Source organism: Aspergillus pseudodeflectus, assembly GCF_044049435.1.
Source record: "Aspergillus pseudodeflectus strain CBS 756.74 chromosome Unknown BJX68scaffold_28, whole genome shotgun sequence".
Taxonomy (NCBI): domain Eukaryota; kingdom Fungi; phylum Ascomycota; class Eurotiomycetes; order Eurotiales; family Aspergillaceae; genus Aspergillus; species Aspergillus pseudodeflectus.
The window spans coordinates 254,480-278,454 of record NW_027263804.1 but is presented as its reverse complement, the minus strand read 5'-3'; the positions used below and the strand labels follow the sequence as shown (position 1 = coordinate 278,454).

At 52.1% G+C, this 23,975-nt stretch overlaps 8 protein-coding genes across 8 annotated transcripts; 1 reads left to right on the top strand and 7 right to left on the bottom strand.

Moving 5' to 3' along the window:
* Nucleotides 1-12: 12 nt before the first annotated feature.
* Nucleotides 13-5,223, bottom strand: BJX68DRAFT_109346 (uncharacterized protein). The gene has a single exon (XM_071035891.1). It carries the CDS (start codon nt 4,964-4,966, stop codon nt 497-499), a length of 4,470 nt encoding a protein of 1,489 aa, XP_070897859.1. The 5' UTR covers nt 4,967-5,223; the 3' UTR covers nt 13-496.
* A 1,242-nt stretch (nt 5,224-6,465) lies between these two features.
* BJX68DRAFT_109333 (uncharacterized protein) lies at nt 6,466-7,331 on the top strand. The gene is made up of 2 exons (XM_071035890.1): nt 6,466-6,710; nt 6,793-7,331. Exons 1-2 carry the CDS (start codon nt 6,560-6,562, stop codon nt 7,176-7,178), a joined length of 537 nt encoding a protein of 178 aa, XP_070897858.1. The 5' UTR covers nt 6,466-6,559; the 3' UTR covers nt 7,179-7,331.
* Nucleotides 7,332-7,926: 595 nt separating this feature from the next.
* BJX68DRAFT_109322 (uncharacterized protein) lies at nt 7,927-9,303 on the bottom strand. Its single transcript, XM_071035889.1, has one exon. It carries the CDS (start codon nt 8,951-8,953, stop codon nt 8,135-8,137), a length of 819 nt encoding a protein of 272 aa, XP_070897857.1. The 5' UTR covers nt 8,954-9,303; the 3' UTR covers nt 7,927-8,134.
* Nucleotides 9,304-11,190: 1,887 nt separating this feature from the next.
* Nucleotides 11,191-11,648, bottom strand: BJX68DRAFT_239518 (uncharacterized protein). Its single transcript, XM_071040553.1, has one exon. It carries the CDS (start codon nt 11,518-11,520, stop codon nt 11,356-11,358), a length of 165 nt encoding a protein of 54 aa, XP_070897856.1. The 5' UTR covers nt 11,521-11,648; the 3' UTR covers nt 11,191-11,355.
* A 742-nt stretch (nt 11,649-12,390) lies between these two features.
* BJX68DRAFT_268068 (uncharacterized protein) lies at nt 12,391-12,837 on the bottom strand (the record flags this gene model as incomplete). The annotated part of the gene is made up of 1 exon (XM_071045984.1): nt 12,391-12,837. One exon carries the CDS (start codon nt 12,835-12,837, stop codon nt 12,391-12,393), a length of 447 nt encoding a protein of 148 aa, XP_070897855.1.
* Nucleotides 12,838-13,038: 201 nt separating this feature from the next.
* On the bottom strand, nt 13,039-14,608 carry BJX68DRAFT_109242 (DUF3455 domain-containing protein). The gene is made up of 2 exons (XM_071035887.1): nt 13,579-14,608; nt 13,039-13,511 (listed from the first exon to the last, which is right to left on the bottom strand). The coding sequence occupies exons 1-2, from the start codon at nt 14,251-14,253 to the stop codon at nt 13,404-13,406; spliced, it is 783 nt and encodes a 260-aa protein (XP_070897854.1). The 5' UTR covers nt 14,254-14,608; the 3' UTR covers nt 13,039-13,403.
* BJX68DRAFT_109271 (uncharacterized protein) lies at nt 14,609-17,571 on the bottom strand. Its single transcript, XM_071035888.1, has 6 exons — nt 17,148-17,571; nt 16,977-17,088; nt 16,868-16,923; nt 16,446-16,801; nt 15,505-16,391; nt 14,609-15,437 (listed from the first exon to the last, which is right to left on the bottom strand). Exons 1-6 carry the CDS (start codon nt 17,201-17,203, stop codon nt 14,964-14,966), a joined length of 1,941 nt encoding a protein of 646 aa, XP_070897853.1. The 5' UTR covers nt 17,204-17,571; the 3' UTR covers nt 14,609-14,963.
* Nucleotides 17,572-18,408: 837 nt separating this feature from the next.
* On the bottom strand, nt 18,409-19,951 carry BJX68DRAFT_109238 (C2H2-type zinc finger protein). The gene is made up of 3 exons (XM_071035886.1): nt 19,311-19,951; nt 18,746-19,236; nt 18,409-18,681 (listed from the first exon to the last, which is right to left on the bottom strand). The coding sequence occupies exons 1-3, from the start codon at nt 19,769-19,771 to the stop codon at nt 18,563-18,565; spliced, it is 1,071 nt and encodes a 356-aa protein (XP_070897852.1). The 5' UTR covers nt 19,772-19,951; the 3' UTR covers nt 18,409-18,562.
* Nucleotides 19,952-23,975: the final 4,024 nt, after the last annotated feature.

Here is a 23,975-nt window from a genome sequence, read left to right as displayed (position 1 = left end):
AGCTCTGAATTTGATTGATTTGATTGAATCTGCAGACCGTATCTAGGCCGTTATACCACATTAATCCTCATCATTCAACATATCCGACATCCGGTAATGGCCATCGCTGGCTACAGTCTTGGTTCTTGAATTAAGATAGGAAAAGAAAAAAGGAATGCAAAAAAAAAAAAAAAACAGAAATCCACCCAAAGGTCCAGCTTCATGGCAGAGGAGAAGGGAAATTGAGATACATGTTCATCGTGGAGTATCGTGTAACAGTGCGTGCAGGGCATAAAACAGTCATACAGCCACCCGAATGCAAAAAAAACAGAAAGCGAAAAAAAGAACTGCAAAGACAGAAAAAGAAGAAAAGGCGCCAGTGACTAAGACTGGATACCTTGATCATCTTTCGCTGACAAAGCTGACATAATTATAAGTAATATAGTAAAGCGGATCGAGGCATATCGTTAATCGTGTGGTTCATCATCATGTATCTCGTTGCAAGGCGAGTAACGCGCTAAACACTCGCTGTTCGGCGCTTCTCGCTCGGTTTCTGTGTATATGCAATCAACAGGCGGAAGCCTGTGCCTCGCTGCTGGCATTCGCGGAGGACTTTCTTGTTGGCCCAGATGCTGCGGTCAACGTCGCCGTTGGGAAGCACGGGGCTTTCGTAACAGCGCGTGTACCACCAGCGACCTACCCGTGCGACGATTTTTCGGATAGACTCGTCGTTCGAGGGGGATGGGGATGGGTCGGAGAGAAGGTCTCCGAGAGACAGGACGGTATCGTTAGACGAGGATTTCTCGTGTGTGTTTGACCGGAAGCTGGATGACCCGGAGGTGGCAGAGGTCGCGGAGAGCGCAGTGGATGAGGTGACCGCGGCGGTCAATGTGGATGGATTGGACGAGGATGTCGAGGTCGAAGAGGCAGACGTGCGGACAATCATTCCCGCGACGGGGATCTGTACCATGCATCGGCGGAGACTGTCAAAACCATGCGTTCCTAGGAGTCTCTGGATATTGTCGCTGGCGGGCTTGAGGCTGATGCTAGCGTCCGACAGATACATCGTCTCCTTTAGCTTCCTCACTGCTCGGCGAGTGCGAACTCCCATGTTCACCATATCGTGGTCGAGGATGCTCATCTCTAGGTAGCCGCCCGGGCGAAGTACGCGCTTGCACTCCGAGATGATGTTGTTTTGTGCTGCCTCGGAGCAAGCGGCGGGGAATCGCAAAACAGTCACTGCAAAGAATCCCTTGGGGAACGGAACAGGATTCTCAAGACTGGAATGATGGATCGTATGATGATTTGACGGGGGTTGCCAGGCAGCCGGGTGTCTCGACGCGGTTGGAGTAGGCCCTTCATGGAGACAATATACGACGGCCTTGGGATAAGTCAGGGCGCAGTAAAATGACCAATCGTCATTTCCTAAACCATCGACTACCAAAATCCTCTCCTGCTCTTGCTTGACGTGGTTGTGCGCTGGACTGAAAAGAACTCTTCCAAAAGACAACCAGCGACTAGTCATCAATGACCCGGACCGAATGTTTGTTTGCGCCGTGGGACCCTCACGGTCGCGCTCGGCGATGTCGAACAAGATGGTATTTCGCTGCCGACAATTCTCGAAGCTCGGCGAGGGGTCTAGGCTCGGAGAGCTGAGAAGACTTGACGGAGGCTGTTCCACTGCAATTGTAGGTGTTGGCATTTCGGTGGTCAATTCAACCTCTGGTTCCTCGTTGATCTTGTCATCGCGGTAACGGGCCATGAGATCGCTGACGGAAGGTTGAGAAGTCGGGCTAAGAGACGCATGTAGGGCGTTGGCGATCTTGGACCGGCGAAGGTGAACGCTCGAACGAGGTGACGCGGGCGTCAGAGAAACCATCGGCTGCTCGGGGGTGTTGGGCACAACAAGCTTGCTGTTGAGGCCAGCCTGGAGAGCACGGCTTGCTCTTGCTGCCAGCTCAAACTTTTCACGGGTCTCAAGGCCACGAGGAAACGGAAGGTTAGGAGTCTCGGGGGAGAGAACGTGGTCAATAAACTCGTCGTATTCTCCCCATACCTCGTCCTCGGTGAGGTCAGTTCCAGGCCTTGGAATTACGGCGGTTATTGCAGCCAGGCTTTCAGATCCGCTTGAAGTCGAAAAGACCGAATCCTTGCGAGGAGAGAACGCTAGGAACTCTTGCCTCGAGTATGGACCCGAGAGAAAATCCAAAACGCTACCTTTTGGGTCGCCAAACGGGGAGGTCAGATCAAAACTAGGGTTCTCCAACTTGTGATGCAGATCAGGGTGCAGGCCTTGCTCGGGACGATCCGGACTGGAAAATGCGTGTGAACGGTCGTTGGCAGTAACAGTCAGAGAAGGAGATTCGGTGATACTGAAAGGCCTGGAGAACGACTGTAACGCGGGCTTGTGCTGTCTGTCCCGTCTGGAAACCACGCGAGGAATTCGGCCAACGGAGGCTAGGCGGCTTGGGCGCTGCTCAGGAGATGTTTCGGTCTTCGAAGCGACTGCTGACTTTGGCGAATCCGTCTTGGATGGAGAGGGCCGGATGACTGGAAACTCACTTTGTAGCGTTGGAGGAGACGGTAGGAGAATAGATTCATGTTGTTTTCTGATCCTCAACCCCGCAGGTACTTCCACTGGCGCCATAACTTCTTCTTCCTCGGTCGGTGGAGAGTCCTCTAGATTGTGAAAGATATCCTCCAAGGGATCCGAATCGGTATCGACCATGGCATAATGAGCAACTGGACGGCGTGCTCCCACGGTAGCAACCTGCGCAGGCAATTGTTCGGCCGGACGGCCTTTCGCTGTCTGTTTAGGGAGCGGAGGTTCCGAGTCTCTCTGGAAGAACGGCCATTTGAGGTGAAGTCCCCGCTTAGATGGCTTTTTCAGTTGGGTCTGTGTCGGAGCATGACGTGCAGCGGTATCCGGCTGGATACTCCGAGCTTGAGTCTGAGTAGGAGATCTAATGTCCGCGCGAGACTTTGACTTTTCAGGGGAGGCCAGTGTTGGTGCCTTGGTCCTAGGGGCAGATATTGTTGCTGGACTCGAAAGGTCTCTTCGGTGAACAGCACTTCCCCCCTTTGAGGTTGCTGAAGGCTCGTAGAAATACCCCGACGGAGGAACTGGGGTGTGACCTGGTGCAGATTTGGTACTAAGAGCTCCTGTGCTTTGCTCGCTTTGCGTCCGAGACAGACTAGCCCCGTCCATACCACCGCCATTGATGTAAACAGGTTCCAGGCGTTCAAGAAAAAAGTCGTCAAGTTCTGTGTCAGCCCGGCTTCTGGTACTGGCCTTGCTAGAAGCGGACTTGGTGGTGCTTGTTGACCTTGCTCTAGTGTCGCTAGAGCTGCTAACGCTTGTCTTGCGGCCACGCTGCGCATACTTGCCATATCCTTCATGGCCTGTCCCAGCAGCGGGACCTTTCCTAGCAGGGCGAGCTTCGGTTTGACGGGCATCCAGATCAGGCTTTGATTTCCTTGGGAAAAGTCCAAACCTTCGGGTTTTTGCAGGGCTAGTGTCCGCAGGTGACGCTTTGTGTGGGTCCTTGGTCAGAGTTCGTGGAGACTTCCGTGACACTTCAGGTGAAGTAGGACTGCGGATGCGAGACGACGCAAGAGAGTTTAGGGAATCCACTGATGTAGCCGCGGATTGATTTGAGGCCAAGGCACCACTGGTGCTTTCTGCGGAAATGCGTCGTTTATGGCCCCTGATCACTCGTGCGGGTATATTCGCTCTGACAACGGGGAATGGTTCCAGGTCCAACTGTGTAGTGCCTTCCCTGCTCGGCCTAACTGGAATTTGAGGTGATGGTCTTGAAGGGCTCGACACCCCGGCAGCACCAGGCGAATCGGCGACAACACGCTTGGGATCTACCTTTTCAGATTTTGGAGGAATATCCGGAGTAGTTCTGACCTGTCTTGGGAGAGAGGATTTCATTGACATCCTCCTGGGTAGAAGACTTGGCGTCGGAGGCTTTGTGGTTTCAGGAGTTTCCGTTGCGTTCTCGCGGTTTTCAGTGACCAACGATGTAGTGGACCCAAATGTCTGTACTAGATTAGGGGACTTTCCAGCAGCCGGGCTACTCGGCAAGGATGGCTTCTGTGCCTGGGGTGAGAAGACTGGGAGTCTGGTCTGGGAAGGGCTCGGTTGTCTGAGACGGGGACCAACCTTCATTGGTTGAATAATGCCTGGAGAACATGACGAGAGCGAAGCGGGTGTCGATGTGGATGCCCTGCTCCATACGCCTGGAGATCCCGAATACCGTGTCGATGGAGTACTAGCCGAAGGGAAAATCGGAGTAAAAGGTGGCAAGTTTTGTGTGTTGATAGTAGTAGTTCGAAGGCTGGCCAGCTCCTTTGGGCCAGTATATGTCGGCTGCTCCGCGGATGAATTGGTAGTATGCCTCTCCGAAGAAACCATTGGTGACGGGGTCTTCCTAGCTAATTCCGTCTGACTGGATGACTGGGAAGAGCTAGGAATAATCACATTCAAGCCACCGGGCCTCATGGACTCCGTCTGCGACTTGGGGTTGGCGCTATGCTGACCTATTGTCGGTGCTCTCCTCCTTAGTACATTCCGAGGCCGAGACTGGGCGGATGTGCGATTGTCGATGGGCGTCTGAGGTACGACAGGCGTATGCAGGGCTCGCGGCACCTGTCTATCTATCGTGGCACTCTGAGGAGACTGAGAAAGAGGTGGATGGGTCGGCGCTCGGGGAGGCATGTACGGACGAGGATCCGGGTTGAGTAAAGGATTTGACTGTGCAACGATTGGGCGACTCTGTTCTGCGTCTGACATCGAGGCAGTCCTCCTGCTTTTTGTCGACGGTGTGATTAATTTTGGAATCTGTAGCCTCGATGATGACGGCGGCGCACCCGACCCCGAGGAGCTGGTCTGAGTGGCAATCGCCGGCGTTGAGGCATTTCGACTTTGATATCCGAAATCCCTTAATCGAGGTATTCGCCCTCCATCAGACTTGTACGACATGGTGTGACCCCAACTTCAATTGCCAGCTGGTATCTAGAGTGTAACAATCAGAACGTGGCAAATGGTAATGTGATCTTGAAATCATTCCGCCTCTGTGAAGTCGATGGGCGCTGTTACGAGAGCACTTGATAGTAATCATGATCAGCCTGGAGTCAGAATAGACCGTGATATCAAATCACACTTACACTGTGAGAGCATGATATGAATCGCAAGGTAAACTTGAAGGATCGGTCCGCGCGAGCGGTGGTATCTCTAAGCGAAAAAGGGTACGAAAAGGCAATCCGCGCTTGGGTATAGTCGAATTAAAGAACAAGGGAAACCGGCACCCTTTCTATGCAGCAGGAACAAAAAAGTGACGTCGCAAGAAGAATGGCAGTCAAGTGAAAAATATATGAAGCTGTAGCTCACTCATGAAGAAAAGCTAGCAGGAAAAAAGCAAATGCGACAAGAATATACATGCCCAAGCGGATAATTAGCAAAGGATGCAGGCTTCGCCACAGGCGCGTCCGATGTGGCTAAGGCAGAATAGATCCGAGCTGGGTCTGCACGACCACGTCAGAGGTCGCATATACTTTGGGACAAGCGACTAGTGTCGAAAAGGAAATGGTATACCGAATCAGCTGCGCGTGCGACAGAAGAGAAAAAGAGCGAAAGTAGCGGTCGAGAAAAGAGAGCATGAGAGAAATAATGGGATTCCAGCATTCTTGACCCAGGATAGATCTGGACCTTTTTCAACGAGAGAACGTGCCTCGCGCTAACTATAACCCTGTTGGGGCTACTGGGCCTAGTGGGGGAATCAGATCCCTATTCGCAGGTTAACGATCCATCTAAAGACGACGATGAGGGATCCTGGCGCGCTTTGAGCGATCGACGCCGGTCTCGGATTCGACGTTGATGTGATGGCGAAGATTATTGGCGCGAGAACTGCTCAGATTTTTCTCTTGAGCATTATCAACCGTCGCAGGAGTTAGGGCCTAGGGGAAGAGGGCCATCGCACTCAGCCCTTCCTCAAGTCAGATGCCGTTGGGTGCAAAGGGCGATAGGACTGGGTTACCGAAAAGAGCCGTGCCCGCCCCGCCTGGTTAGTCCATGCCTGTACTTGCAACGACTGGGAGGAACTAGGAGGGCGCAGTACCAGCGGGTTCGTAGCCCTCTGAGCAGTAACCGTTGACAGGTTGAGTTGGGGACGAGTGGCGGGAGATAGCGGACAGCCGGTCTTCGCAGGACGAGCCATAGAAAAATGGAAGAATAATATCAGAAACCCCACCAGTCAACTATAGGTACAGAAAGCATTATGAATGCGATGAGCACAAGGGACTCTGCAGTAGTTCTGAGCTCTATTTGGCCGGAGGCTCTGGGGCAAAGTGGTCTGATTTGATAGTGGATCGGGAATTTTTCCTTGTTGGACGTTTTTTTTTCTGAAGGCACAGTCAGCACCTGGTCAGGTGGTGGTCACTGACTTGAGACGATCACGACCGGAGAGACCGAAGACCACTCCTGTTGACTCGTATCCCTCTCTCGCCAAAGGCTACGCACGCTCGAAACTGACTACTACTGTACTAACCATGCATAAAGGCAGATCCTTCGCCTTGCATGATTTTCGTTCCAGTCGTTCGCCTTGCTGACCTAAAAAAAGAAAAATCCGCATTTACCCCACTACTCGGGTCGACTGTCTGCAATGATATCTACGAGTCACGACACAAGGCGCACTACGTACAGGGCTACTTGAAGCCAACACACAGTGGTTCAGCTAAAAAACACTTTTTACTTTTATATATCCAAGTTTTCAAAGTCTTTCTTGCTAACAATAAACTTTCTTTGTCCAGTGGAATTACCCCTGACGAGAAAACAATATGGAGCACTTGGAAGGTTCGCCCCGAACTCTCCATTACACAGTCAGCACCATTCCAACGCTGTACAGAGACTGGATTGGTCGAGGACGGTGGTACGGTCACAGATAACGTTGACATGCACAGCCAGTGACGGGCATGAAAGGGTACCCTTGTTTTTAAAGCTGAGACCTCCGCTCAAAGTTATGTTGGGACGGGCCGTGAACCAGAGAGAGTCGCTTTCTGGTTCTGAACGGCTGGCAGTTCTGTCCGCAGCAATTCTGATCAATCTGTGGTCGCTGCCTTCAAGACCGGGGTCGCTGAGCCGTGGGTCCAGATCCGCCGCTAACCCATCGCTGAGCCTTGGGCTGTTCAATGCTTAACGGAGACTGGTTGACTCGAGGCAATCCAACAGACGCAGCCATATCCAGTCCAGTTTTAGTCTGACGGACAAACAGTGACTTCAGCGCGGGGATTCGTCAGAGAGAGTAGAGGCCCTGGCGGTCCTGGAGAACTCCAAGTGGAGATGGCGGTAAATCAAACCGTTCGACAGGGTAGAGGCAGGGAGTCAATTTCAGCCACAAAGCCAATGAGTAGCCTTAAATCCCAATCGGAGATTTGGATCTGTAAAGAAACTGTTGGTTAGAGTTCTTGCTTCGCTTTCTTCGAGCTCGTGCAGTCTGGAGAGCATGCAAAGCATCTTGGAAATGTCGCGAGGTGAAGCTGCAGCCAGAGCGTCGATCGGGATGGTTTGCTGCAGGAACCGCTTCCAAGGTTGCCGCGCCGCAGTTCAGCTGGAGTTGTCAATGTGCTGGCCGCCACCCGGCCCCGTGACTCACAGTCGGCGGAATGACGGCCAGCAACACGGGAGAGATCGAGTGAAAGACGTGAGCTTCTCCAAAGCGTTGGAGATAATGCGATAGATGCGATAGAGCTGAAGCTACTGATAGCATCCCGCTCTGCCCAGTTATACGCTTCTACAAGGGATGCGGCTGGCACATGGTCATTATGGAGGATTACAGACTCCAACCTTGGGGCGGCCAGGAGTGACTATCGCTCGAATCCATCCATCAGCTCTGCAACGATTCTGTGATTCATTGATTCCGTTCCGCGGACAAATCGATACTAACCTGACCCTATCGGAAATCGCCTATCGATCTATCTACGAGCTTGCGATACATCCATGATCTCTATCTACCCAGGAAGCAAATGCCCACTAAAAAATGATGTTTAGATTTCGTCCCATAACGCCGAATCAATTGACAACATAGCAGAATAAATAAGACATCGAGATAGAAAATAAAACGAAGAGAATGTGTGCCGTTGATCGACTGTGATATCACGCGGCAAAGCGCTTCTTCCGCGCCTCCATGGCCGCTTTCTCCTTCTCACTCCACCCATTCGCGGCGCCATTTGTGCTGCGCTTCTGGGTTTGTCCCTGGGCCGGTCCTTGATTCTGTCCCTGGTTCCGATTTCCTCCCTTTCCGCGTTGACGCTGATTGTTTCGTCCGTTAAAGTTTCGCTTCTTTCCTCCTCGGGATCCCTGGTCATTCTCACCACGACCTCTCTTGCGCGATCTTTCCGGAAGAGCCTGGTCAAGTCGACTAATGGCGGCAGCATCGGTCGTTTCAGAAACAGTCTCAGCTCCAAAGCGCTTGGCACGCTCAAGCTTCTTCTCTGCATCATCAATAGCAGCCTTGCTTTCCTCGGTGATACCAAACTTTTCGGCGCGGGCCTTGCGCTTCTTCAGTTCCTCCTCCAGATCAGTCACAGACAGTCCAATTGAGTAGTTATGAGCCGGTTTCTCCTCTGGCTGAGCTTCAGGCTCTGTTGTTCCGGTGATCGTTCCCTCTGATCCTTCCTGGCTGGCGTCCGCAGCGGGAGCATCCTCTGCCTTTGTTTCTTCGGCCGCGGAAGCGCTCTCCTCCACAGGCGCTGTAGTTTCCGCGGGTTTCGCAGACGCAGCGCCCTCCGCAGCAACCTCGTCATCCTCCCAGTCGATCACGTCCTCTGCGGCGGCGGGCGCAGAGGCGCTCTTCGTATCATCCTCTTGCAAACGGGCGACCATCTCTGCTTTCTTGCCGGTATGGGGGAGACTGCGAGACTTGAGTATCTCAATCAGCTCGGCGTTGGTCTTCTTAGCGTAGTCGGTAGTCATGACGAATATATGAGGTGTTAATTGCGCAAGTTTGTGTTTCGGATTCGGAGCGGCTTGAGTTGCGGAGATGGAGCTAGAGAATGACGGAAAGCGTTTGGTTTGGGGGTGCGTAGGATAGGTGGAGATGTGTATATCTTTAGTAGGAATTGCGCATAATGCGATGGATTCGAGGATGTGGAACGGAAAAGCCTTGGTGAATGAGACAGTGACAAAGGACCACTGTCGACTCTGACCTGAACGCCTTCACGCGGCGTGGTTCAAGACTCAGGTCACGTGTAGAGTCACGTGAATGTGGCTGGCGCGTTAAAGCTTCCATCAAGAGTTACAACGTACGTACATCAGGATCTACAGAGTAGTAATCTACGAACAACAAAGGTGGAGACCCCTGACAACATGACTCCTAGAGTCTTCTAAACAGCAGGAAACTCTTGCGCTGGATGATGCCTATGCAGGCAACATGCTCATCTACATTCATCCCTAACAGTGCAACACCAACATTTCCAGTCGAAACTCGGTACCCCCGAATCTCCAATATCGCGCCTATTTACACTCCCTGACTCAATGGAGCCACGTCTACGACGCCAAAACTCACTTTCAGGCGATCCAGGTTCTCGGAATCCACGAAAGCAGGTTTTAAGCGCCTCGGGCAATATCGAGTCGCGATGATCTGAGCTTATCGGGGCCACCGAGGCGGCGCAGGAGACGGTGGACAGGGTTGACAGCTCCAGCTGAGGAGGCGGCAAGCTTCGCTGATGTGGCAGTCGTTCTGTGGTTGTGGCGAGCCACGCGAGACTAGAACGACGTCATTGGACAGGCACTGCCACAGGTCAGGTGGGCTCGTGGCTATGGTGGCTGTCATGTGATTACTGGAGGGCTACGAGGTGATAATCCATGCCGTGTTGAATGTTCCATGACTACGGAGTATTGGCACGGTCTTGGACGAGCAGGGAAGGATAATGCACCGATCACTTACCTATGAGGGTCATGCATGTACTCGTTGGTCGGCTTTGGACTGACAAGTAACGAGCCTGCTCCTTCCCTCGCGGCATTCGCCCTGAGGCCGGGCGTTGATACAATTGCCTACGCTAGGCTGACCGTCTACTCTCTCCGCTGAGTGTCTCATTGAAAGGGATGAGAAGAAGAGTAAATGTCGGGCAACCCAGTCTTCTCTCTAGCGCAATACGTCCCTCTATGTCGATTCCGAATTGCGGGCGGTATTTCTGCCATTGCGGCCGTCGCGACGCTTGCCAGCCTTGTAATGGACTGTTAACCAGGGCAACCCTTTCTCACTCTCTTGAGCCGCATCGAGCATGACTGCAGGGGTGAGGATTCCCGGTGTCTCGTTCTTGAATCTCTAGTGAAGGCTCCATATTCCCCTGCGAAGGGCTGCTAACACACGCATACTCAAATTGAGTATCCTCGGCTCAGGCTAGATATTCTGCACGATCCAAGGTTATGTGCACGGATTCAAGCTTGCAATGGAGTTTTGCTTGTCCGAACAGCTAGTTCTACTCTTACCAGCATCTTCCACACCTGGACTCACGCTCGGAAATGTCAGGGAGACATTGAACTTGGATCACACATATCGCACCTTCCGCATTCGCGCACCTGAGCCCTTAGAACTCTAGGTCGCACTTTCCTTTCTCATCTATACATCCTATTTTCCCCTTAAGGAAGGTACGGCATCAACAACGTCGGTCGCACCTTCCATACTATGGGCGCGTATCCAGCAGCATTGCAGGAAGGAACGACCCATGCCATCCATCGTACCTTCCGTATTCTGGTCGTCGACTCCTGGGTCGTACCTGCCTAACATTGTTTTCATTCTCCTCAACAGGAAGCTACGCTCTTATCAAGACCCGGTCGCACCATCTTCTCTGCACAGTATAAGCCTGATTGATCTCTCTCTCCCTTGCCACGAGACTGATTGGCCATTGTTGTCTAAAGTCAAGCCCACACCACTATCTTCACGACTGATGAAGGCTCGAGTCGAGTTTATCTTGTGTGGGCGGCATCGAGGATACTACTTCCTCTTAGTTAGAGAGGGAGAGGGGCGTAGACAGGAACAAATAGAAGCATGTGAGTTAGAGGATATAAAAGTGAATGGACGCCATTCAACATCAGTACTTCTTTAACATATACGTTAGATAGCTTTTGCCTTAGCAATCTCAATCCAGAACATCCTGCAGGCTTCAATGTTTACGTTCCAGTCTCATCTGACCCTTTCTCCGCCAGAAGGCAACAGAGCGAATCAGGGTTCACAGGCTCCCTACGAAAAGAGAGATGCTCCTTCATCCGAGCGCACCAATGCCTCTCTATATACTCCGACACTGAAAGGCCAAGCTCCGTATACTCCACCTGAAGCCCTTCGAGAAAAACTTCAAAATCTTCAAGATATTCCCTCACCTCATCGTGGATTTTCTCTGTTTCTTGTGCGTCAAACTCGTGAATATAAACGCGCGACTGGTCAGTAACAGGACCGACGATCCGCCACTCAAACCGGCAGCATGTATGGGTAAGGACGAAATCACTGAATGTGAGAAACCGGATAACACTCTTGGCGGCATACAGCGTTCTCCCAGTCTCTTGTATGAGGAATAGGAACAGGAGCCTTTGCGCTTGCAGCCAGAATTGACTTTCTTTCGATACCCACGGGCGTAATTCGATGCCTTGTAGGCACCGGGACCGGTCGAGACAGTGCTGGAGATCGCAACGCGAGTGATCAAATATCGTGAGTGGAGTGTCGCCATATTCATCAAAGGAATCCACATTGCAGGATCCATCTTCGTAAAGCGTCTTCATCTGGTCTGGTCGCAGACCAGCCGAGTGAAAAACTGGGAGATGGTTCTAGGCGCCGCGATGGCAAAAAAACGTCAATGCCTTGAGCTCGTAAGATAGGATCCATGTCATGCAAACTACCTTTCAAGTGCAGTCCCGCTTGATAATGTTGTGCCAGCTCATTCTCCGTGACCGCTTCTAGCTGTGCTCTCCCAGATGCAAGTTCCTTGAGGAGCAGTATCTCCATCTCATGGGAGTTGCGAAGAGCAACAAGTCGTGGATCAAGACAACAATGCCAGCTCAACAGAACTTTCCCAGATTCCAGCAAGCCCAGATGCCCGGCACTATAAACGATGCACTAGCTGGGTTTTGCGCTGTGTCTCAATAATACTTCCATTACTCGCGGCAAAACAGAGCAAGGTATAAGCCACGAGTGATGTCTCCTTGGCCCGCTAAGGATCTCTTTTCCGGTTCCAAGGACCTGTAGAGACCCGTCTCAGACTCTTTCACGATTGCTCTGACAAGGTCCAACACTTCTGGTCACCATTGTCAACTGCATATGGCCCATGATCACTGGTTGTCTGGAAACTGCCGTGGACTGCTTAATCTGAGCCCTTTAAGCTTCAGTCAAGCCAACCATCCTTTGACGGAAAGTTTTCTCAGGACAACCGCACATGAAGAGCCGTATGGAGGTTCGTCTGCAACTCAGACAAAAGAGCCTTCATGCGCAATAGCATCTCCCTTGCAAACGGATATCTCGCTTTCCGCACCACATCGCGAACCTTGTCGTAGAATCCAGTCGCTTGACCAGAAGCAACGCCACATTTAACGAGCCGTTCGTGGAGCTTGGTGATTTGCGCGCTGTTTGACAGTGCAATTCCCCGGATATTATTTGTGAGCGCCAGATCTAGACCTTCAGCGTCGCCTAACACTCTCCTCAAGTGACTCAGGGTGTGGGATAGTTGTCCAGCCTTGAGCGTGAGGCTCGCGATCTCGGTATCCGAACCCCGCCATGCGTCGCAGTAGTTGATGATCCCCTTGCAGAACTCGAGTCCAAGAGAAAGGACGCCAGCTACACCAGCAGCAATGCAGAGCGGGTCAGTCATTGTCCTACTTTGCCAATGAATGTCGAGGAGGCGGAGGAGGAGAGCTATGAAGCGGCAGGCCTGAGTTGAAAAGGCAGCCAAAGATTGCTGGCAAGGCTGAATTCGTCCCGCTTTTGGTGGCTGCATAGTCACTAGCGGCCTTTCGCTCAATGATATTTGACGCTGCGGCAGGGGGCGGTTGGAATATTAAGCCACGACAGACGCTTCGTTGCACAGGTTGACGAGAAAGAATGAATCGACGGTGGACGTAGCCGCTGCCTGATGAGAGTGTGGGCACTCTGGTTGGGGAAACTGCGGAGGTCAAACAACTGAGCGAGAACGATTCCGCTGCATCAAGAGATCAAGGTGATTGTTGAATATAGCAAGTTCTCAATTAGCCCTCTTCACCGCGGGGGGAAAGCGGCCCCGGATACTAAAAACGCACTGTTATTTTCTTTCAAACGAGTCTAACCACCCAAGTAACCCGGTAATTATAGGCAATCCAAGACTATATACAGATAAATGCAATATGTACTTGAAGAGAAGACTCGACCGCAAACAAAAAGCCGCCCATACCCAACCCCAATTTATCCGTAGAACCAGTACTGCGAAGTATAATCCACCGTAAACACCTCAGGCATACCCTCGCACGTAGCAGGCGCTGCACCTCCAGACGTATGGAGTCGGTACACCTCCTAAAGCTTCGTCAGTACGTTGCGGAACCACTATCTGACGCATGAAGGGAAGCAAAGAAGAACTTACACTAATTCCACCCTCAACCCGCATCAGCTTCAACCACGCCACATCTCCGGTAAGGCCGTACCCAGGCTTCGCCGGGGCATCCATCTCATCATCCTTTGCTGCAGCGATCCAGGAATCAGCGGTCGACCTCGAGTTGTCCGAGGACGAACCACGGAAGTCGAAGAATGGCACTCCGTCCTTGGTGAAATAATGTGTGCCGATGACGAGATTCTGGCCAGTGAAGTGGGTGATGAGGCTGGTGAGGAAGTCTGCGCTGCCCAGTGGGACGGATCGTAGCACGTCCGGCAGGAGGTCGAGGAGGGACTGGCCCTGAGACTCGGAACCGTCGGAGTCTGTGTCGACATCGAGAGCTGCAAGGCAGGAGACGTCAAAGAGCGTGGCGGTTGCACCTGTGGCTTCGGGGGTTGAGGTGTTTGTATTTGTTGCGCAGGTGTAGTTTTGCGTACCCCGGCCCAGAGTCAGGTATTGCAGAGACAGTCCTTCGGAGGGTTCTGGGAGTGTGAATTGTGGTAGACTCGTTCCGTCAAGGGGGCAGCTGATGAGATCAAGGTTTGTGAAGAGGTTTGTCAAGATTGAGCCATAGATGGAGCCTGAGGAGAAGTGGTTTCTGGCGTGGGCGGTCCTGATGCAGAGACAGAGGGCGACGATTGGGAGCGTTACTGTTGCCCAAGCCATGGTGAAGTACAGATGCTGGAGCAGTTCAGGGGAAAGAATAGAAGGTGTCCGGGGGGGATAGTTGACTGTAGCTGTAGTTTGTCCCTGTTGTTATCCAGAACTCACCAAGATGGCCAACGACCCTTTTATAAAGAATGAGCTCTTTGAACGATGTTTGCTGGAATTCGGACCCATTGTGGGGAATAAGCCATCCAACATCGACCCAACATATCCTAGTGCTCCTTCAACTGCAACTGCAATATCGACGGCGCTTATCTCAAACCTTGTTGGTTTGATCTCGGTTGCACACCAGAGACACCGCACACGGCAGTGCTGGAGGCTAGCATCGCGCGCTCCTTACCTCATGTAGTTTGATGGATTCTGAAGACGAAATGAAGCGAGCGCGAAAGCGGTTCTAGTCTCAATTCTTCACGTTCGCCAGCAGGGATAAATTCGCCGGTGAGTCTATTTTCGGCAACGAGGCAGACACCTAGAGTTCTCCAAGACAGATCTTGCCGCCGGGATCGCGCCAACGGAACCAACAACGGGGAATTTCTCCAACACCAGGTGGATTAGACTGCGCCTTGCCACGTTGAACGCTTGTTGTTAGGAGCTCCCTTTTGTCCTTTTGTTGGTTGATTAATCGTATCGGAAGACTTTAGCCCAAAGGAAGAGGCTTTGCAAGGGAAACGAATGGCGAAGAGCTCTCCGGTAAAGGAACTACAAAGCCACTATAGTAGAGCGTCGCTTTCCCACCAATCTTCAATCGCTCGGCCGTAACTCTCTGGCTCCAGAAACATGTGGTCCGTGATTCCTTCCAGTGTTGGGTCCGAAATCATCCCAAAGGGATCCAGATCTATCGAAGACACAGCCGCTGCCGGCGCTTCTGCTTCTACTGCGGGCGGTGTTGTCACGGTCTCTGGTGGATGTGTGTATATTTCTTTCGCAACCGTCTTGTGGCCTGTAATACCTGCGGAGCCCACTAGAGGGAAATTCGGGTCAGGTGTCATGCGCGCGGTCGGTCGTCCTGAGGAGTCGGAAAGCGTCGCGCCCAGGATTGAGCTCGGCAGAGGAGACCGACTTGCACGGTCGTACACCAGGAGCTCCCATAGGAGCTGGGCGTTGGTTGTCCAAGCTTGCCGAGAGTGGGAGGCTTGGGGGTCACCAGCGGAGACGTTCTCTCGGAGTCGGGTTAGTCGGTCGATCTTAAATAAGGAATGTTAGCCTAGTCTGCCTTTCTATACGGCGCTTAACGCAGTTATCAGCCCATACCATATTCTGGACGTGTGGCCATCGCTGTGCCAATGGATGGAGAAACCGAACACACTTGGTGAAGCCTCTCCGCGCTTTCTCCCGAAAACTAGCGTCTTCGACAAAACTATGTTGGAGATGGATTGTGGCGATGATGAGGACACAGTGCGCAAGCGTTGGGTCACAGATCTCGAAGCCCTTGTGTTCGATCAGGTCAATCAGGTGGAGGATCCATGCGGCGTTGTTGGTAATGGTCTCGAACGACTGGCGGATGAACGACTGCGGCATGGTGTGTCGGAAACCGCGAAGCCGTCTCGAGAGCAGAAACGGATGGTTCAAGAGGCACGGAATGGCCAAGTAGAGGAACTGAGTGAACAGCCACGGGCCCCAGAACTCTCGCCGCTGATTGAGCTCTTGAAGACGGTGCTCGTGGAATTTGTTGGCATCATATCGGTATTTGAGTGGCACCCGGCTGTCAAACTCCATATGCCGGTACGTAACAATGGAATAGTCGGACCGTGGAGACCACGGCGCCGGTGCGTCTGGCTCAACTCGGCTAGCAGCGTATGCCATTGCCATAGACCAGACTTCGCCAACCTGCACTGCATAAGAAACAAGATCAAGCTCCTCCCTCGAGCAATTCGGAATGCTGTCCGGCATTGAAGTCAGGTCATAGGTCCGTGAGAATCCCGAGCCAGTATCGAAGAGTGTTCGCACGCCAGAGATGAGTCGAGCACTCTGCAGACCGTCCCCCTGAAGGCTTTGAAGAAGATAGATACTCCAAAGGCATCTCCGCTTCTCGTCCAGATCGGCATGTAACGCTCCTAGAGTTTCCCCGTTCGTATTGATGCTCTGGGCTAGGTATGCCGCCATATTGAGATGCAGCCCGGCCTGTACGGTATCACCAGCTTCGATATGTCAGTACCAACCATGAAGCAAAAACGCGAACGCAGAATCGGTACCGGTGAAATCAAACATGGCCAGAAGACAAAGGGTTTGAAGTGATGAAAGCTCCACAGACCCGCGGCCCACGCGCTCCATTACAAGAGTGCGCGCTCTACGAGCGCAATCCCCGATATAAGGGCGAAGGTCACTGCCAGCCGGGCTGCGCCCGAAGCGAAGGCTGATGGCATGGATTGCCAAAATTAACTCCGGATCGCGACCCTCGAGGGACTCTACGAAGCCATCGGGGTAAAACAGCGGCAGAGGCTGGTAGTTGCAGCAGGTAAGAAAGAGGTGAGCAACTGTCGACAGGTCATTCTGCTGCAGGTTGGGCTGCACGAGTGGTGGACGCCTGACTTCCGGTGTCGAATGGGGTCTGATTTTCCATTAGAATTAGTCTCGAGGCCCTTATGAAACTCATCGTTCTGGTGGCTCGTAGTACCTCAGGCTCCGAGTGAGCTCCTCTAGCTTGTCTTCGACGCTTGATAGCCGTTTAGCCTGGTGGAACACATCAACACAAGCAGCTCATCTCGGTCAGGCGGGAGCCATACAATATCAGCAGCCGGCATTTCGGCCTCCGGCTGAGCGTAGACGCATTGCTGGCCCAGACGTTCACAAAAAGAGCATACAGGCTTCTCTCCGGGACACCGCGACTTTTTCCGCCTATGTGGTTCATGAGCCGCATGATCGACGCGACAGAGAGGAGCTTAGGCATCACTAACCGGCATGGTTCACAGGCTTGCCGAACGCGCTTGAGAGGTCTTTGGTCGTCAGTCATGATTGGGCCAATTCAGTGGCAAGGTTCAGGCGCTATCATAACGTTTCCATCTCGATGATGTTGGGAGCGGAAAAAGCACGGAAAGGATTATTGGAGCAGAGGATGTGGTGGTGTTCTTTTTTTTGCGGGGCCTTTTCAAAGACAAAGGCGGAGAGAAAATGAATCGTCGAAGAAACGCGCAACACAATAGTCGCGACTTGGGCCCTCTTCGAGCCAGACCCAATGGATATTCCGACTTCTCTAATCTTTCGAAATTGAGAAGTCTCGCCGAGAGGCAGCTACGTATCGCATCACGGAGTGGTCGCTAAATGAAGGCGTCAGCGTCGCACACGGGAAACGGCCGGGAAGTTGGAGCTACGAAAGTGAGTGGGTAGAAAGTGAGTATTCGAATGCGGTAGATCTTCAAGGCAGATATGTATTCTGGGCATCTATGTACAAGTCAGACAGACCGAGCAAGCACTATACACAGGAGTACATGCGACTCAGATCATGTCCATATATTAATATGCCTTTTGCAGATCTAGATTAGACAATATCGTAGTCGTAGCGACAGTAGGTGACACAAATCGTGTCCATCTCCCAGCGGAACTCCAGCAAGAGCAAGAGCTCGCTGTGTTCCCAGATTTTATTCTCAGGTACAAACTCAATCCTGGTCGCGGTCGCGTGTACACCTCCACAAGGAGATCTAAAAGCGTCCACCAGAAATTCGCAAAGGACCCTGAGCAAGATTCCACAGGAGAATGGTAGAGTCCTTGTTATTGTTGAAAAGAAAAGAATCATCGCAGATGATTGTCCGCTGCGGTGATGAACCGGGCGCCTGAACGATCGAAAAGAAAACCATGTCACGGAAACGCATGAACATAGTCAAACGTGAGTGTCGCAACCCATTGGTATCAGAATAGGCGAGAATGAGTAAAGATCCGAGCCTCCCACGACCGAACAAAACCAAACGCCCTAGTCTAGCGAGAGAAATGAAATAAAACGGGACCTCAACCGGAAAACAGCCGATACCTCTATGGTCATAACTTTGGTGAAAATCGAAAAGCGTCATTGAAGGGTATCCATCCAGGCCTCGAAGCCATGCCTCATCATGAGAAACAAGTCGAGAGCGTCGAAAATAAACAAGTAATCTGGGTATCAATCCTCTGCCAACGTGGCGGAGACAGAGAGAATAAGAAAAGTAGCGGAAGGAGGATTTAAGCTGTTGTACAATGGATAAAATCCAATCGGGAAGAAAGTAAGGTGCCACTGTGTGATATGCGTGGAGATTCCGAGAGCCGAATCGCACACACACACCATCAGTCCAGGGGAAGGGCCAGCAGAGATGCACCGAGCAGAAAGCTAGGGGGATTGAAGACGTTACTCTTCGTCATCGCCCGAGCCAGTCTCCTTTCCGCCCTTGTGGACCTTCTTGTGTCGGCGCAGGTTTGAGACGACCGAAAAGTGTCGGCCACAACCTTCCACGTCACATGCGAATGCTGTAATTCAAGACATTAGTATCACAGAACGGCAGGTGCGGTGGTTTCTCTTTCAAGTACTTACGCTTCTCGCCAGTGTGACTGTACATATGGGTCTGTAGAGACGAGGGCCGGGTAAACCGCTTGTCACACACCTTGCACTTGTGCTTCTTTTGGGTGTTGGACGGCATCTTTGAGCTAAATTGGCTCATCATTGATTGGGGCCCCGGGGGAGCACTACCGGCCAACAAATTCGACGGGCGTGGGAGTGTTCGTGACAGATGACCATTCTCGTAAGACTCTGAAGTCGTGGAGCTGTAGTCGGTGACCGATGACTCAACGGACGCCACGGAAGCGCTGTAGTATGGATATGAGCCTGCAGATGAGATCGATGAGCCAGCGGAATGGGCCAAGGGGAACCCGTAGGAATCTCCTGAGCCTCGAGAACCCCGAGGGCCATACACATTCCGGGGGGTCAAATCCTGGCTGAGCGCCACCATTCCGCGACTCGCGTCAAGCGCATCGCCGAATGTCGGGCCGGATGTGGGTTGCGATGGAGCAACACGGGCAGCATCACTGAAACATGAAGCGGGTTAGCCTAGGATCCTTCATCGGTACGATTGAGCGGGAATAGTGAGGGTGAGTCTTACGCATGGGACATTCTGCGGCTGTCCTGGTGAACAGGAGAGGCGTAGCTGATTGGTGCATAGCTCCCTGGTGCGAAACTGCTCATTGACGGAGCTGTGGTGTATGCAGGCGTTTGTTCGAAAGATGTGCGAGGAATGTCATGAGCGAGTCCCATCATGTCGGGGGCGGGATAGCTCGTAGATGTGCCGGCCGTGGAATAGTTGCTTCCTGCAACCATTGATGGAGCGGAAACCGACATGGAGTATGGCATGGAGATGTGAGAGGGTCGGCTGCCTTCGTCTTGCTTGATGCCCACCGAAGTCGCGTAGACCGGGGGAGTCGAGTGAGACGATGTGGTGTGAGCAGCAGCCCAAGGGTCTGTGAATTGTGGTGGTTGACTGTGGTGCGGAACACTATGCTGGTACACACTGTCAAACCCCATCCCGCCGTACTGGCGGTTCTGGTTTTCAATGACCATCGTCATTGAGAATGATTGTTGTCTGAAGACTGTGGCTTTCGCAGGTTTGTTTCGCTCACAACCACTACGGCTGGAGTCAAGATCGAGATATAGTAAAAGATCGGTTGTCACGCAGGTACAGCCGACACGAGCAGAGAGAGCTAGGTACAGAAGCCGCGCACGAGACGAAGGGGGAGTAGCACAGGCAGAATGGACCGAGATAGCTGAAGATCAGGAAGAGGAACAGGTCAAGGGATGATCGATCGAGGCGAGGGCACAGCGAAGTCAATCTTGAGGGAGCGAAGATCCGCGCAACGGTTGTGAAGATGCGCGCAGGTGCAGCAGGTTGTGGGAGAGACGGGAGTAGTAATAAGAGCGACAATCTATTCAAGGGGAAGAGACAAAGTTGAGAACCCGACAGGCAGGGAGGAAATGAAAGACAGTCTGGGGAAGGGGATCGACGAAGCTTATGAACAAATACAGGCTCGCAGCATGAGGATGATGGCCGCAGGGACGAAGGAAAGCCCTGGCGTTGTGATGGACTAGTGCCACTGACGACGTCCCGTCGGGGGACGGTTGCAGATCGTTACTTTGGGCCGCTTAGGCTTCGAAACGGCGCCAGTGTTGATTGAGAAAAAATAAATAATTCAGAAAACAAGGGCAAATTTTTTCGAAAATGCACTACTAGCGCGTGGAAAAGGAGAGGCCAGTGGGAAATCCCCAAATGAGAACCAGTTCCTCGGGTGACCCTCAAGGTTCCGATGGGGCTGCTTTCAATTGTTCTTTTTCCCAATTGCGACGATTATTTTATTTTATTTAATCCTCATTTCTTCACCTCCCCTACCAAGAATTGGCACGAAGCTTTAGGGCGGATCACATCCCGTGAGTATTAATTTGCGGCTTTCGATTTCGACAGTTTGATGATTGATCGAGATTGAGCCAGACCGCTGGCTCGGAATTGCAGAGGAGATACTCCTGTTGAAAGAACGGGGAACAGGGGTGAGTTGGGATAGGTGCTCACCGCTGGGACATCCCAGGCATCAGCGAGAAAGGGGACCACTAGAAAAAAACAATTATGATGCTGAAAACAAAGAGCCGTGACAGAACCATCCATCCATCTCGGAGAATCACAAATAATACAGCCACACCAAGCAGGGGCAAGGGAAAGCATCTGAAACTCCGGGATCGGACTTGGAACATGTATGTCAGTCTGGTCAGAGCACAACCACTTTCGAATCTATGGAGTATTGACTGCAGGCCGTCAGCAAAGAAAAGTGGATAGCCGTCAAATAATTCGACCAAGTTCAAAGAGCCAAACCCAATTTCTCTTTCCTCAGAGGATAGCGCACATTAACCTCTATCACAGGGCCAAGGGGAGTGGTTGATGATGACAGGGGTGAGAGGAACGGGCTCAGGCAGTGGGTTCGCACAAAGAGGGAAAAGGCAAACGCAGCATAGGTCAGAGGCAAAACACGAGACTCCAGCAAATTTCAGATACAACCTGAGCGTTCATAACAACCTTCCTGTTCCAGCCGCGCGAGATAGGAGAACCCAATTTTCTCAGCGCTGAGCAGAGGAACGATAGCCTGAGAGTCTGGAGTCTTCCCATTCTTAATGCTCAGTCCATATTCGGGAAACAGTGCGGTCGACTCAACTTGCCTCGGGCAGTGGACACCAGTGGAGGACCTGAGGTTTGGCTCTGGGGAGTCAGGGACCTATAAAGTTATGCTTAGCAGTGAGTGGTTGGAAGCGCAGAGAGAGGAGCCAGTAGTGGACACTCCTGGTGCAGTCTGTGCCGTGTCTCCAGATGGAGCGTGCCAGAGGATGGCCAGGTGTGGTATGTATTTGTCAGGAAAAAGACGACAGCGCCGAGGCCTGGGCGAAAGCTCATCCACCAGGGTTCGCCTTAGCTTTCAACTTTCAACCTCAGCAAAGCATATTATTCAAGAAGTTGAGGGAGCGGGGAAGTGGGAGATCACAATGATACATCCATGTCCGAGTCTGCAAAACTGCGTGGGGTGGCTTTGATTATTTGTGCCAGTACGGAGTGGCTGGGCGCTTGCCACTTTTCTCTCCAGTCACATCGATACATAGTTCGTCTCCTGCAAAGTCCTTATTGAATCTAGTTCCTATCATTATTTTGACACCATCATCGCATGAGTTTCTATCAGAGACAACCGCAGGATGCGCACTGACTTGGCCTTTCAACCCGCTCGCTCAATCACTGCTCCGCTGGGTTGCTTTGCAGGGCTCTCCTCAATATTACCATCAATAATATTAACTATTATTATTACTCTTCGTGTGCCAGTCGTCATCGGCATTTTGGATGGCCAAAGGAAGAATGGGGCGGACGGCTCAAGCCGATGGGAAGAGGAGCGGTCTGCTCACCAAATTCATTGTAGTGACGAGACGATGCAAAGATAGTGCTGCACAAGATCAGATTAATTTGTAACCAGATGGCCAGTCGAAACCATTTATCTCTGCAGAGTGACGACATTGAGGCCGGGATAAGTTTCCCCCAGTCGCATTACTGCAGAGATCCAGCGACCAGTCTTTAGCCTCACATATTAATATGTTCTGCTGATAGCGTCATGGTCTTCCCCCACCAACACCAACTTGTGTGGCAGAACACAATAACATCATAGCCACTACTGGAAAACTAACGCGACAGCAACTCAGCGAGTGAGGATTGCACACCTGTCCGACCGCGAAAGAGCAGAAGATTTGTTGATATCGAGGATTATCCGGGATCGACTCGAACTTTGGGAGATCTGTCCGTCATCGTCTGGAAGCTGAAGAAGGCCACTGCTTCCTCGTCCCCACTCACGCCCTCCGTCTACAGTACCGGCGCTGCAAGTCTTCAACACTACCCCGCGGCTTGATTGTTTTCTTCAGCAATCAGCACTGGGCAGCCTCTTCGTCTTCTCGAGATTAATCTTGACTCGATATGAGTCTCCCTCCACCGGACCACCACCGACGTCAGCGGCCATCAGATTCAATCCACATCCTTGCACTAGCGGCAGGGCATCAACGAATCCCCTCTGTATGCAACCCATCCATTGCACAATTCAACCATTTTGCCGTCTAGCAATGTCTCCCGTGTTGTCGGAATGCGAATCCGCTCTTGGTGCCGTGTTTACCACCCAGTAACAAAGGCGTTGACAAGACTTGTGGGAGGACCATGCGACCGCTGAAAGGCAGGGTAAACATTTATATCGTGGGTTCGCAGTCAACCTACCGGAGTAGATCCAAGATCGAGATCTGAACCTTAAGCACCAAGAGGATAGACATGATCATCATGATCGCAGTGATGCTTCAAGCTTGTGCAAAATTCGCCGGGGACGATTTCCTCTGTGCTCCGTTCGCTGGCGCTCGCTGGCTTCGCTCCGGCGGGGGCGTCTTGCCAGAACGCCATGACCGACAAGCCTACTGGGCACCCGCAGCGACTCTTGATTTGATAGGCACAACTCATCACACCTTTAGCCTAGCCGAGTTTATCGGAACTCTCCCGCGTTCATTCTGGGAATCAGTCATCCATGATTCGCCGATAACCGCCTGTTCATGCAGATGGAGACTGAGCGACAGGGGAAAGAGCGGGCATGCCCACTCGCCCCCATCTCTCCAATCCGATTCTTCAGGACGATCGGACTTGAGGTTCTTTTGCGCACACGAAAGTTCGGGTTCAAGAACAAGAGACACGACCCAGTTCCTTGGAAGACGAACTACGGAGTAGAGAAAACTTCGATGGTCGTGTGGCTGAAGAACACCTCAATCTTAACTGCGGGTCAGAAGAAGAATTCGACATGCCTAAAACAGCAGGTGCAGAGTTTGGTGGTGAAGTTCTTCGTGCTGGGCCTTTGGGCCTTTGGCGCACGGGAGTTGTGGAGTGCGGCAAGAGGAAGCGGGTCTCCGACTCTATCAAGCCGTGCACGAGCACCTTCATTTATTAATCTTGAATGAAGTTTAAGGCTAATGAATGGAGCTTTGACGGCGTTGATGGTCTCGGAGGTCGGATCAGAAGTTGTTATGGTCTTGGTTCGGGCGACATATGACTCCAGGCACAGCCGAATACTTGGAGGTACCGACAGCTCAAGACAGTCAACAAACGATAGCTGATATCAATGTGCAAGCTTCGGACTTGACAGAGGAAGTACAGGAAGGTTCTTCATGTCCGTCATGGAGCCGCGTTTTTTAATCGCCCATGTTTCAGCTCGAATCTGGACTTCGTCCA